At 37.5% G+C, this 14625-nt stretch overlaps 1 protein-coding gene across 1 annotated transcript; it reads left to right on the plus strand.

Moving 5' to 3' along the window:
• Positions 1-1900: 1900 nt before the first annotated feature.
• On the plus strand, positions 1901-4681 carry LOC115919739 (fibronectin-like). Its single transcript, XM_030973779.1, has 4 exons — positions 1901-2148; positions 2781-3044; positions 3230-3281; positions 4419-4681. The coding sequence occupies exons 1-4, from the start codon at positions 2040-2042 to the stop codon at positions 4564-4566; spliced, it is 573 nt and encodes a 190-aa protein (XP_030829639.1). The 5' UTR covers positions 1901-2039; the 3' UTR covers positions 4567-4681.
• The last annotated feature ends 9944 nt before the right edge of the window (positions 4682-14625 follow it).

Here is a 14625-nt window from a genome sequence, read left to right on the forward strand (position 1 = left end):
CCCCCCCCCCCCCCCCCCCCCCCCCCCCCCCCCCCCCCCCCCCCCCACTGAGCGACTTCTCGGCTGCTGGCTGAGTCGTTGCGATTTTTTTTTTTCGGGAGCAAAATATTTTAAAACCCCCCCCCCCCCTTGGAAAAATTCTGCGTACGCCCCTGACAGTAGTAGTGTAGTTTATATTCCACACTTAAAAAATCCAGCCGTCTGATTGGTCGAAATTGCAGTCGTGATTTTAGCCATTCCCGTAAAGAAACGAAAAATGCCGAAACCATTTAATAGTCCAAGAGTAAAATCCCTGCAAGATTCCAGTTACCGGGAAAATAATACAATCTTGCTGCGTTACTCATTGGTTTACGTGTTAAAATGTTCTTTGAGCGAGTGCGGACATCATACAGTGCTTTTTGTCTGCAATTCCCAACTGATCGAAAATTTCAGTCATTTTTCGGGCGGTGATAAACAGACAGTTTATCAGATTTCCGTGATGTTTTAACCGATCTTTACTCGATACAAGGATAAGGTAAGAATTCTTGGTAGATTTTTGTTTGAATTCGGCATATAAAAGGGATATCGACTGCTTTAATACTCGAGGACTGGCTGTTTCTATACTGGCTCTCGGTAAATTTGCCTCCGCTACCCCCTCGGCGCGCCTTGGGGTGATAGCAGCGGAGGCAAATTTCCCTAGAGCGTATATACAAAAACAGCCAGTCCTCTCGTAGCAGTCGATATCTCTATACAGTGCGTCCCAGAAAAACGTAACCGAGAAGTATCGATGTTTTATCATAACTTAATCACAACCAAAATTAATGAATGATACATATTTGGAAAGCGTGGAATCTCCTCTTTCAGTTGATGCTCACGTGATGCATATTTACGCATGAGTGATTAAAAGCAATTTGAAGGAAGGAAACCGGAAAGTAATTTGGCGGGCGGTATCTGAATTTCAAAGAAAAATTCATATTTCCAGAAAGTTCATTTTCTGCTCTTTCATAATTATGATACCTCAATCAAGAAAAATGAGACAGGAATAACAAAGTTCTGTTTGTTTAAAGTAGCCCTTACATTTTCATAATTTTAACAAACGAATTCGTTTTCACTGGGTGCCTGCCGTAGCAAAAAGCAGATTTGACAAAAGACTTAACTCCGTTTCGTTGACAATCAGCCATGCATGAAGACTCTCGTCTACGGCTGATTGTCAACGAAACGGAGTTAAGTTTTTTGTTAATTTCTTTTATTGATACGGCAGGCAGCCAGTGGAAAGGAATTCGTTTATGGAAATGCAAGCACTACTTTAAACAAACAGAACTTTGTCATTCCTCGCTCATTTTCCTGATTGAGGTGTCATATGAAAGGGCAGAAACTCAACTTTCTAGAAATGTGAATTTTTCTTCGAAATTCAGATACGGCCCGCCAAATGTCTTGTTGGTTTCCTTCCTTCAAATTGCTTTCAATCACTCATGCGTGAAATATGCATTATCTGAGTAGCATCAACTGAAAGAGGAGACTCTAAGCTTTCCAAATATGTATCATTCATTAATTATAGTTTTGATTAAGTTATGATAGAACATCGATACTTCTCGGTTTCGTTTTTTCTGGGACGCACTGTATAATAGTAGTGGCAAGACAAGACAATCCTCATTTACCACTTTCACCTTAGCATTGTTGCGAAGGCTCTTGACTCCTGCATTGATTCTGATATACGAGAAGTCCAAAATTTGTCCATCATTCTTATTGATGTTGATGCTATTATTGTTAATGTACTCAAACAACCTTAATCTTAATCAAAGTGGCAAGTGTTTCTATTACCGTGAAACACATTCACATTCTTTAAGAAACGTAGGGGTGTAATTATTTCCTCGATCCTTTCTTTAACGAACGTATATCAATGTAATTGTTTGTTAGTGACCAACCTTACAGAGTCTGGAGCAACCCATGACTCCGTCTCAGCGAGTTGGTCAGCACCTGATGGCGTTTACGATGGCTACAGAGTAACCTGTTCAAATGGACCAGACGTAGGACCACAAACCCTCGATGCTTATGCGACCATGTTTACCTGTACCAATCTAACAACTCCTGGAGCAAAGTACACCATCACAGTCACGACATTGTGTACGAATAGTCCGAGCGAGCTATTTCCAATCACAATTGTAGCATGTGAGTAGTTCCGTTTACTAGGCAATTGACTTTATTTAAACATGTAACTACTACGGTACCGGATTTATAAATTTAGATTTTTATTTGTGAAGATAACTAAATGTACTATGGAGCAAATAAACCCTGACCCTTCATTGATTTAGAATAATAAGTGACGTATCTTATAATTGTCTTAGAATAGAATATATTTTGACTAGGTGAGCATCATTTCGGGCGCTGTATGTTTGTTATATTTGAAGTTCTCTTCAGAACTAGCACTAAGGATTTCTGATTGTACAACAGGATGTTCATTTTATATACCTTTGATATATACATATAAATATATATACCATATAACCTTGTTTACCTGTACCAATCTATCAACTCCTGGAGCAAATTCTACCATCACAGTTGCGACGTTGAGTTGGGATAAAGAAAGCGAGCCATGTCCATTTATAATTACAGCATGTGAGTTACCAATTCTACTGCTAGCTGCTATTTACTTAGGTTTTAAATATTTAGTTTTATGGAATGTTTTGTATGTGTTTTGCTGACATATCCAAGATGTAGTAAAACATGTCGGTATGCTTTCAACCTTTATAAAAATTCTTGCTCAAACATTTATTATCATGAAATCATTACATGTTTTCCAGTGCCTCTCAAGGTTCTTGACCTTACCGAGTCCGCAGCAACCCATGACTCTGTCTCAGCAAGTTGGTCTGCACCTGATGGAGTGTATGATCGCTACAGAGTTACATGTTCAAGTGGATCAAAGGTAGGACCAAACACCCTCGATGCTAAGGCGACCATGTTTACCTGTACGGATCTCCCAACTCCTGGAGCAAACTACACCATCACAATCACGACGTTGAGTGGGGATAAAGAAAGCGAGCCAAGTCCAATTACAATTACAGCATGTGAGTTACCAATTCTGCTGCTAGCTGCTATTTACTTAGGTTTTAAATATTTAGTTTTATGGAATGTTTTGTATGTGTTTTGCTGACATCTCCAAGATGTAGTAAAACATGTCAGTATGCTTTCAACCTTTATAAAAGTTCTTGCTCAAACATTTATTATCATGAAATCATTACATGTTTTCCAGTGCCTTCCAAGGTTTCTGAAGTTACCGAGTCTGGAGCAACTAAGGACAACACGTGAGTTACCAGTTATGCTGCTAGCTGATATTTACTAAGGTTTTAAATATTTATTAAAAAAAAACTGTTTGTATGTGTTGTGCTGACATCTCCAAGATGTAGTAACTAATGCCAGTATGCTTTCAATATTTATATCCGTTCTTTTCCTGCAAGTGAATTTTCCCTTTTAGCGTTAGAACTAGATATATATATTTATATAAATATCCAAAAATACTCAAAGGAGGGGGGGGGGGGGGGACAGCAGGTTGAAATTTAATTTCAGCCAATCAACCATTATTCTCTTATCCCCTTATCCCCTTTTGCATAATTATGTGTAATTTGAATTCCTATCTCGTTGATATCATTGTGACAATTCATGCCTTTTAGAATTGCTACTTTCACAAAAACTATATATATATATATATATATATATATATATATATATAGTATCGTCTTTCATTTGAATTCATTCTAATGTTAGAGTAAAGTTTTACTAGATAATGGCTCCTTGGTTTTCTACAGCATGATTTTGATCCCACCAGATAGGTCGTACCGTCAGGGGCTGATCCAGCCGGCGACAAGAGGGGGGGGGGGGGGCAAATCTTGAGAATTTTTGTTAGCGCCAACTCAGCCGGCTGGTGAATAAGCTGGGGGGGGGGGGGGGGAGGGGGGGTAAGAGCATATTTTTTTTTTTTTTTTTTTTTTTTTTGGGGGGGGGGGGGGGGGTGGGGAGGCCCAATTCGTGAGAAAATATTTAGCAGCGATTATCCAGCCGGTGAATACGCAGAGGGGGGGGGGGGGGGGGTGATGGAAAGGAGAACCACTAATTTTTGGGGGGTTAGGGCGAAAAAAAAACTTAAATTTACGTTATTATCCTATATTTTTAAACAGTTTTGCGGCTAGGGGGGGGGGGGGGGGGAGGCCAGGCCGGAAAAATCGCCACGTGGATCCGCGCCTGCGTACCGTCGGAGTACTTAAAGTAGGGCCTATTTCTGTGTGACAAGTCTAATCATTCAGTGGATGTCCAGGGTAGGTCCGTCTCTCTGCTTTACTCAAATTCATTTTGCTAGCTCTATGTTGCCCTAATTCTATCATCTAATCCTTCACAAATACCATTTATGTTGCAAATCTTTTGCTCTTGCTATTTTATATTTTCAGCAACCGATGTCACTCCTCATACTGCAACTACTACTACTACTACTATTACTACTACAACTACTACAACTACTACAACTACTACAACTACTACATCAACTACTACAACAACTACCACTACTACTACTACTACAGCAACTACTACTCCTAGTTATTATACTACTAACACTACCAATCCTACTAATTCTACTACTAACACTACTATTCCTACTAATTATACTACTAACACCATTACTCCTACTAATGATACTACTAACACTACTACAACTACTACTACTACTACTACTACTACTACTACTATAACTACTACTCCTACTAATTGTACTATCATTCTGTGGATTTCCGTCTCGCTGCTCTACTTCATTGTGTTTCGTTTGCTCTGTGTTGCCCTTATCTACCGGATGGATACTATAACCTGCCGTACCCCTGTTGCTATCCACAGGTGGGTCAAACATGTTGGATTACCTCTCTATACCAATATACGAAGATTCGAAAAAGAATCTTCAGGATGAATGGTAGTGATAAGAATTAAACATTAAGATGTATGAACTTAATACGATAAAAAATACCAAATGTATCGTTTAGTTGAGTAGTTTAAACAATAAAAACTCTTCTGAAGATGCAAAGGTCATTGGTTCGAATCTAACCACAGCACTAGTAATGACATTTGATAATATGTTAACCAACATTGAAATGTTGCCATCCTTTGTCGTGGTGAAGGTGGTAAGATGATATTCAATGAATGCTTTGAGAACTAAACTCGTTGTTTTTCTTTCGTTTCTCTACTTTTTAGTGCATTTAAGAATTTCTCTTTTTAAATTGAGCACAACATACTCTAATCTAATGTACATATCTGGTGTCATATTTCCTTTTAATGACAGCCAAACTGAATCTACTGAAGAAGGTTGTAATGCCACGAAAGAAACGACCAAGCTCTTCGAAGGTGATGACCAACCAGGTACTTACATGTCGTACGATAGCCAAACCGATGAAAATTTACCGGACACTGTCCCAGCAAGACTTCGGCACTGTCATGCCATGATGACCCTAACATTGAAGTGACGACGCCATGCTAAGACACGGATCATCTCATGTCGCATATATAATGCAATTCATTGTTTATTCGCGTTATATTCGTGTTAGATTACTCGTTGACAGTGGTGGCGTAACCAAATTTTGAAACACGTGTAGAACCTATTAAAAAAAATTGCATGCTGATCAACAATGTCTCGAGCTCTCTCCTGACCTGCTTGTTCAGTTTATAATGGCTACAGAGTGATCTGTTCAATTGGATCAGACCATGGTCAGACGTATACGGTATAGGACCACAAACCATCGATGCTGATGCGACCATGTATAATCAGTATAAGACCTTTCTCTCTCTCTCTCTCTCTCTCTCTCTCTCTCGAGTTCAGTGTCCTATTACATATAAGACATAATTTTAGTACCACGTGGTGACACTATCTGATTCATCAGTTATGGCAATGGGAGAGAAAATAACTCTCATACAATATAATAATGTTGTGTTGATATCGAATATGATTGTCCGTCAAATCGAATTTTTTAAAAATCAAAAGAGAGGGGCAGAGGAAACTTCATGAGGTTGAATTTAATTGAATTGATTTGACATCTTTTTTTATACACGGTTAAGAAAGCCCAAACAATTACAAGACTGGTTTCCATTGGGGCCATGTGAAACAATGTAAATATATACATCAAATAAACAATTCATTTGTGATTTAAAGAAAAAGAAATGACCATGGTACATCAAATGACATATTTAAAACAAACAAGAAATAACAGGATCAAGGGAAATATTATAAACAATAACAATGGAATAGTACTGCCGGAAAAGAATATGTTTATGCAAGAATGCAAATAATCATGAGTGGCTGAACAAGAGTACTGTAAATATACTTCAAACTCAAATTGGTAGTAAGAATTGTTACCAGTTCCAATAAACTGCCGGAAATGATATATGATATTAAGAAAAATGAAGGTGGCAACGGCGCTATAGTAAAGAGAACCAAGTCCTAGACAACCATGACCGGAATTATGACAGGTAAGTGTGTTGAAATTCCGAAAATGCAAAGAGTTACAAGACTGAGTATATTCATTTATTGTGTGCTTAGCCGGATGTTGTCATAATGTTGATAAGTTATTTTGTAAATATTATGAAACATTTTATGATATGCTTTTAATCAAATTATACGTACATAATTATATTCAAATAATCAAGAGTTGTGAAATGATACACCTTTTAACAGACGGCTGAGTATTGGTAGTATGTGGTATTATGTGTTCTAATAGTAGATACTGAAATTATTTAACCATTCAGAGGTTTCTTAAAGATATTATGTCCCTTTGCAGCCAACATCAAATTCTGTAGAACTTTGCAGGAATTATGAATATGTCATCTATGTTCTATCTGTGAAATTCAAACGTAAGCAGTGTCCTAATATTCAACTTATGCAAGTAAACCCGTTTACTTGCTAGACTTCACTGTCAGACACTATTGAGTAACTGGCTGGCTTTTTTCTTCTTTGGTAGTAACACACATAAAATGAGCTGTAAAGGGTACATAAGCATTTGTCTACATCAATAACCCACTTCTTGTAATGGCCAAAATTAAACTGATTGAATCTTTGCGCAGCGTAAAACGTACGACCATTCAGTACAATGGTCTGAAAAATCAGACTATTACTTACTGGCTCTATAGCTCTTAAGTCGATTCGACAAATAGTAGTCGTTATTTTCCCACTTAAAGACATTTTCAAGCCCCCCCTTTTTTTTTAGGGAAGTTCTAAATTAAAATTATCCTTCACATGCCGTTGGAATTTAACCTTTTCATTTGTTTGGCCTGCAAATGGGACATAGTACCTTTAAGTTGGAAACATTGACGTAAATTTAGTAATGTAGGTATCGTGCTAAATTGAAAATTAACAAAAGAAATGCTCATGTAAACCTCCTTTGTGTTTCTGTACGCTTGGGGGATCACAGATGTCGAAATGACACTACAACTGCGGATTCTTTCGAACACGAGTATAGAGCCGTATTTTGCATGAATTCACCTGTGTACGGTGTATAGGTCGCTATGTACATGCAGCCACCATGATCGACTAGGATAGTGGTAAATAAGACCAAACATCGTAAACAAAAATCATCGAATTTGGGGAAATGATGAGGTAGGTGATATCATCATTCCCACAATTGCCATGACTACAAACTTGAAGATGGAACACTGGTCGTCGAAACGATTTGTTTCCGGGTAAGCTATTTGAAACACTATTAAATATTTTCCTCAGTTAAAGTTAATGTTGTCAACAAGGAAGTAGGGACGCCAAATGATTCGCAGCATATACACGGTTATACGTGTACCATTAAAAAAAAAGATAAGAAGAAGAAGGAGAAAAAAAGAAGAAAAATACGAACAAGAAAAACAAGAACACCAGCAAGAAAAACAAGAACAAGATGAAGAAAGAAGACGGAAGAAGAAGAAGGAATAAAGAGCAGGGGAATTATTTCGGGCTTTTCCCAGAGCAACTGCTAGCGACCTAGCGTAATGACGAAAGTACAAAGTATCAACGTTTCTCAGCTTGATGATTTTTTAATAATGTAACTTCAATTTTATCATTTTAATTCAGCATTTTTTTTTCATGTGGTTTGCACAAACTCAATTTACAAAAGCATAATTGAAGAAAAAGTTTGTAGTATGTACCTTGCATGTTTTAGTGCTAATTTCAGTTTCTATTCATATCTTGCAGTGTAATTGACAGGACAAAGAGCAATCGGGATATAACAATACGAAGAAAATTGAAAATATGATATCAAATCAACTTGAGCGCTCATTGTTCATAATATACGTAGGCCTAGGCATACAGATTAGCCTCAAGTCGAAATGAAATATCACGAAGCCCCAAGTATAATGCTTGTTTGTTCAGTCACGGTAACCATGAAGCCAGTCATTCGGGCGGGGGGGGGGGGGGGTCTTACTAGATGAGTGCATGAAGTTGTGTGAATTAACGAGACCATCGATTAGGGGAGGATTCTTAATTATCTAATATTTCCTTTCTCGTCTTTACCCCTCTCCCCAAGTACCCCCCCCCTTGTTGTGTCATTCGCTCGGGGGAGCCCCTGTGCTAAGCCACTGTATAGCCTCCAAGAGTCACTGTTTTACGAATCTTATACACAATTATATATATTCATGAATCATGATCATGTAAATGTTGGGCATCCGTATTCGTTATCAGTTGGTATAAATGGGAGATTCCATAAAACAACCACAGTCATAGGTAAAACGTATACATGTGTAGTTGTTTTTCGATAATATTCTTGCTATTTGAGTATGCTTGTGTTGTGAGGTGATGGGGGTGAATATCAAATAATGTAGAACCTTCTCGTCGTAACAAATGTGAGATATTGGATATATTGGATAGGTCTTGGTGTGTCTGTTGTCAGGACCCTACCCTGATATCCCGACACAATTGAAAGGATATTTCGTCATAGAGTCCGAGAATCATCATCGTTCTCATGAAACTAGACTTTTACATGGTAATGATTATAGTAACGATTAATAATAGTGATAATAATAATGATAGTGAAAATGATGATAATAATAATGGTAATAATAATAATAATTACATTTATAGCGCTTTATATTATGTTTTTAAGCGTTTTACATTGTAATTATTATTTCCCCGTGGTCATTGGATTCAATTACAAATCCCCAATAGTGCACACGCTCCGCTCCCTGAGGAATATTTCGTCCAAGCGCCATTTTACAAGCACACACGTGCATGTATACGGGCCGATCCAATCATGTTGATGTTCGAATCCAATTTAAAACCTGAGTGGAAAGGATCAGAGAAGCGATGTGAGTATGCCGGGCCGAGATATAACCGACGACCTTCGCATCTTCAGTCAAATGTTTAAATTACTCGACTACGCGATACTTTTAAAACCCATAATTTCAAATGAGACTATGGCACGCCTTTAGGGAAACAAATAAATATATGCGACACTTTCAAAAAATATATTTCACTCAAATGTATATATTCGACACTTTCAGAAAATATTTGACAAGTTTTATTTGACAAGAATTTTATTCGACATAAATTTCATTCGACACATTGTTCGTCAAAAATTGTATTTGTCAACAAATTTATTCGACAAAAATTTTATTCGACAAAATTTCATTTGACAAAAATTTCATTCGACACAAATTTCATTCGACAAAAATTGTATTCGACAAAAATTTCATTCGACAAAAATTTCATTCGACACAAATTTTATTCGACACAAATTTTATTCGACACAAATTTCATTCGACAAAAATTTTATTCGACACAAATTTTATTCGACAAAATCTTATTTGGCACATTTTGTTTTGTTCTACAAAAATATTATTCCAAGGAATTATTTTACTTTTTATTCGATAATAAAGGTATTCAATGAAAAAGATGTATTCAACAAAGGAGCTATTCAGCGTTCCATACATAATGCATGCCACGAAAAAGTATTCATCTCAAAAATTTCATTCGACACAAATTTGATTCGACACAAATTTGATTCAACCAGAATACATGCGATACTTTACACAACCACCTGAACCGTGCAGTAGTACACACGCGCGCAACAGGTAGTCTGCAAGCACAGACCCTAATTTAACACTTTATTAACAAATAATTGTGTCTTGAGAGAAGCCTAGCCCAGCTACCTACTGGGTGTGTCAGGAGAAGCTATAGTACATGGCCTATGGTAGTCTTATAGTGCAGCCTCTCTTTTAAGACTGACCAGGGTTTGTGCCTGCAAACTACACAACAGGCGCGTTTACAGTACGAAGACTAGGAAGGCCTATAGCCTCTGGTCGGACCCACGCACCGGCATGTAGGTAGTCTAGGCATGCAGCGCGGCTACATAGCTACATGTAGCTGTGCTAGCTGGCTCAGACAGGCCATCAATTTATCCTATACTTTTGTTTTGTTGATGTTATATAACATTATACACTGTATGTACTTTTAATGCCCTGCATTTTCCAGTAAAATGGAATTGTCCGGGGCTTTTGTATCTTCTCCTTTGTTGTGCAAGTTTGAACAATAAAGTGATGTTTAAAAAAGAAATGTTTTTATTATTTCTAGTTCCTAACTATACAGTCAACAGCTCTACATACACATGTGTATATAAGACGCACGTGCGGGTGTTAAAGCAGGGCATGTGAGTTAAAGTCTCACTCCCTGGTTAAAGTGACACACTGGTTATTGAATCTACAGACCTACTTTTGTGGGGGGGGGGGGGGGGGGGGGGGGTTGTGCACATACTGCACCCCTATTAAAACGGATGAATATTTTTAATGTTAATGCAGCTCGGTCAATTCATGTTCCAGTACAAACATAACAACTTGCCACCTGTCTATGATGACCTTTTTATACAGAACTCTTCTATGGCAAGAAATGAAAGTATAGCTCAGACTTTCTTACAAAAACGGAAAGCCTTCAATTGGCCTATATGTAATGGAGTCATGTTCCACCTGATATAAATTGTTCATCATTGTATTCATTGAGGCTAAGTTAGGGTTATTCCTGATACTCAAGTAAGGCCATCATTAATTTGTTTAAACATTCACGGAAGCACTCCCCCCCCTCCCCCCCCCCCCCCCCCCCCCCCCCGTTCTCGTTATTGGTACCACCTCATTATTTGACTTTATATTTACCTTTGATTGTATAATTTGTTATTATTATTTGGGGGGGGGGGGGGGGTAGTCCGACTACCCTTTCTACCTTTGCTGATTTGTTTCTATTTCAAACATAACTTAGAGTCGTTCTATTGCATGTATGTATTTGATTTAATGTATTTTCCTATGTTTGGCATTTGTGGAGAAATACATTGAATTGCATTGAAGTTCAATGGCCTGCTTTCAAAAGAGTATGTATACAGTATATGTATGAGTATATTACCTACTTTATTAATTATTAACAATGGGTAGGATTGTTTGCATGAGGATGATGAGAAGAGGGAGGGCATAGTGATGTAGACTGGAATTGAATGGATAGGGGATAGTGGTGGCGGTGGGGGTGGCGTTATTGGAATATAAAGGAGTGTATATTACCTACTTCGTTTCCACGTACCTCCCGCCCCCCCCCCTCCAACAAGCCCTAACCATCCAGGCTACATGACTTTGCCCTCCCTCTTCTCATCTCTCATCACCCTCAAACAATCCAAACCCACTGTTCATTGACCAGAGGCTTAGGCCGCGACGTGGATCTATAGTCTTCGTATCGTAAACGCGCCTGTTGCGCGGGTGTGCACGGTACAGGTTTAGTTGTGTGAAGTATCGCATGTATTCTGGTTGAATAAAATTTGTGTCGAATGAAATTTTTGTCGAATGTAATTTTTGTCGAATGAAATTTGTGTCGAATAAAATTTGTGTCGAATAAAATTTGTGTCGAATAAAATTTGTGTCGAATGAAATTTTTGTCGAATGAAATTTTTGTCGAACACAATTTTTGTCGAATGAAATTTGTGTCGAATGAAATTTTTGTCGAATGAAATTTTGTCGAATAAAATTTTTGTCGAATAAATTTGTTGACAAATACAATTTTTGACGAACAATGTGTCGAATGAAATTTATGTCGAATAAAATTCTTGTCAAATAAAACTTGTCAAATATTTTCTGAAAGTGTCGAATATATACATTTGAGTAAAACATATTTTTTGAAAGTGTCGCATATATTTATTTGTTTCCCTAAAGGCGTGCCATATGAGACGACCTAGAGATTAATTGACGTAAACATTTAATTCGGGCATTTAATGTTTTTTAAATTCATATCTTCTAATCCATTTTATTTCTTTTTCGCAGGGTTTTACAATTACTATCCTTCTTACTGTGGTAACGACTGTGTCTGCCTCAACCTCTTCTCCGTGCTTATCAGAAACAATTGATACGACTTGTACTTGCCTAAGCCCACCACCACGTCCACCTAGTCCATGCTATAAAGGTAAGCATAGGTCTAGTTTCACAGTAGTGGCAAGACATTAATCCTCATTTACCACTAGACTCTGAAAGAAAGAGAGCCAGAACGAGACAAGTGAAGCAAATCCAATACACCCCAATAGTCAAATAAAGTCTGAGAGTCTCAATCCACATATTTACAATTAATTCAAATATTTTGCCGGGAAAGCCAAATAATCATTTTTTCCAATTTTTTTTCTCCAATTAAGTTATATAATAATTATTGTTGTGTTGTTGTTGATGTAAGGGAAATGGTTCAAAAGCACAATATGTCAATGGATTCCTCCAACAAAAAAACACAGGGACCTATTGCAAGGGGTGGGGGCAATGTAGAAAAAACTATCGGGGAGCCTTGGGAGTGGTCATTCCTGCAAAGGGCCCTTTGGGGGGAGCTTGGCGACTTTACTCTGATAAATAGTATAAATCCAGGGTAATAACAGTACTTTGTAGGCGCACTTTGCATCCCCTGAGGCGGATAAATGCACTTTATTTATCAACATCATCATATTAATCATCATCGACATCATTCTTATTGATGTTGATGCTATTGTTGTTAATGTACTCAAACAACCTTAATCTCAATCAAAGTGACAAGTGTTTCTTCTACCGTAAAACAAATTCACACCTCTAATATTAAGGGTTGTAATTATTTCCTCGATCCTTTCTTTAACGAGCGTATATCAATGTAATTGTTTCTTAGTGCCCAACCTTGTCGAGTCTGGAGCAACCCATGACTCAGTCTCAGCGAGTTGGTCGGCACCTTGTGGAGTGTATGGCTACAGAGTGACCTGTTCAAATGGATCAAACGTAGGACCACAAAACATCAGTGCTGATGAGACCATGTTTACCTGTACCAATCTACCAACCCCTGGAGCAATTTACACCATCACAATCACGACATTGTGTAGGAATAGTGAAAGCAAGCCATGTCAAATTCCAATAACATCATGTGAGTTATCTATTGTTCTGCTAGCTGACATTTACTTAGGGTTTAACTATTTAGTTTTATGGATGTTTACTTTTGCTGACATCTCCAAGATGTAGTAACGAATGCCGTTTTGCGCTTTCCACCTTTATATTATTATTTTTTTTTATGCCTTAGTCACACCTTTGCGTATTTGGCTTTAGTCCAGAATCTGCACGGTCCTTTATAATTTCCCTACACTTGATTCAAGCCGTCGAAGATGGCGTTATCAACAAACTCATAATTATGCTCACCAGATTTTCGCCGGGTGTCTTACTTTAATGATCACGCCACCATCGGCTGGTAGCAAGTAAGTAGGGAGAGGTTAGCGTTGGTGTGGTGGAGATCAAAATTAAAGGGGAAGTCCACCCTGAAATTAATTAGTTTTAATAGGAGTAGAAAAATGAGAGAAACAAGTCAGTGAAAGTTTGAGCAAATTCCGATTAAAAGTAAGGAAGTTAGGATTTTTGAAGTTGTGATCAATCAAACACAAATTGGCAACTCTATGACGTATCATGCGAGCTCAACTTCCATTTGCTCAGTACTAAAAAAATCTAAAATTTTCATTTTCCCTCAAGAAAAATTTCAACCATACATGCACCCTTAATATAATAATTGCAAATATGTTTCTATACTCCCCCTGCAAGGAACAAATATATATTCCGTCATCAATAACGAAGAAAACATGATTTTATGGAATATTATGCACGAAGCAAATGAAGGAGAGCTCGTATAATAAGTCACAGAGTTGCCAATTTGTATTTGATTGATCACAACTTCAATAATTCATTACTTTCTTATTTTCATTCAGAATTTGCTCAAACTTTCACTCACCTGATTTTCTTATTATTCTGCCTCTATCGAAACAAACTTATTTTGGGGGTGGACTTTCCCTTTAAATAGGCCAGATTCTGGACTAATTTGGCTTGCGTATTGCTGCGTATTTATGGCAAGCCGTTTTAATATTTATTCCCATTTCTTGATATCAAGAAATCGAAATCGAATTCTTTGTATCGGTTCATTTCTTGATATCAAGAAATGGGAATAAAATTAATGTTAAAACGGCTTGCCATAAATACACAGCAATGCGCAAGCCAAATACACAAAGGTGTGACTGAGGCATTACCTCAACAATTACTATTCACACTTATTGTAATTGAGTTGTCCGTTGTGCCGTTATAACTAGATATATATATATTAAAGTGTAATTATTTGCAAAAAGAATCCAAAAGGGACGA

Source organism: Strongylocentrotus purpuratus, unplaced genomic scaffold (assembly GCF_000002235.5).
Source record: "Strongylocentrotus purpuratus isolate Spur 01 unplaced genomic scaffold, Spur_5.0 spur5_scaffold_7, whole genome shotgun sequence".
Classification (NCBI taxonomy): Eukaryota; Metazoa; Echinodermata; class Echinoidea; order Camarodonta; family Strongylocentrotidae; genus Strongylocentrotus; species Strongylocentrotus purpuratus.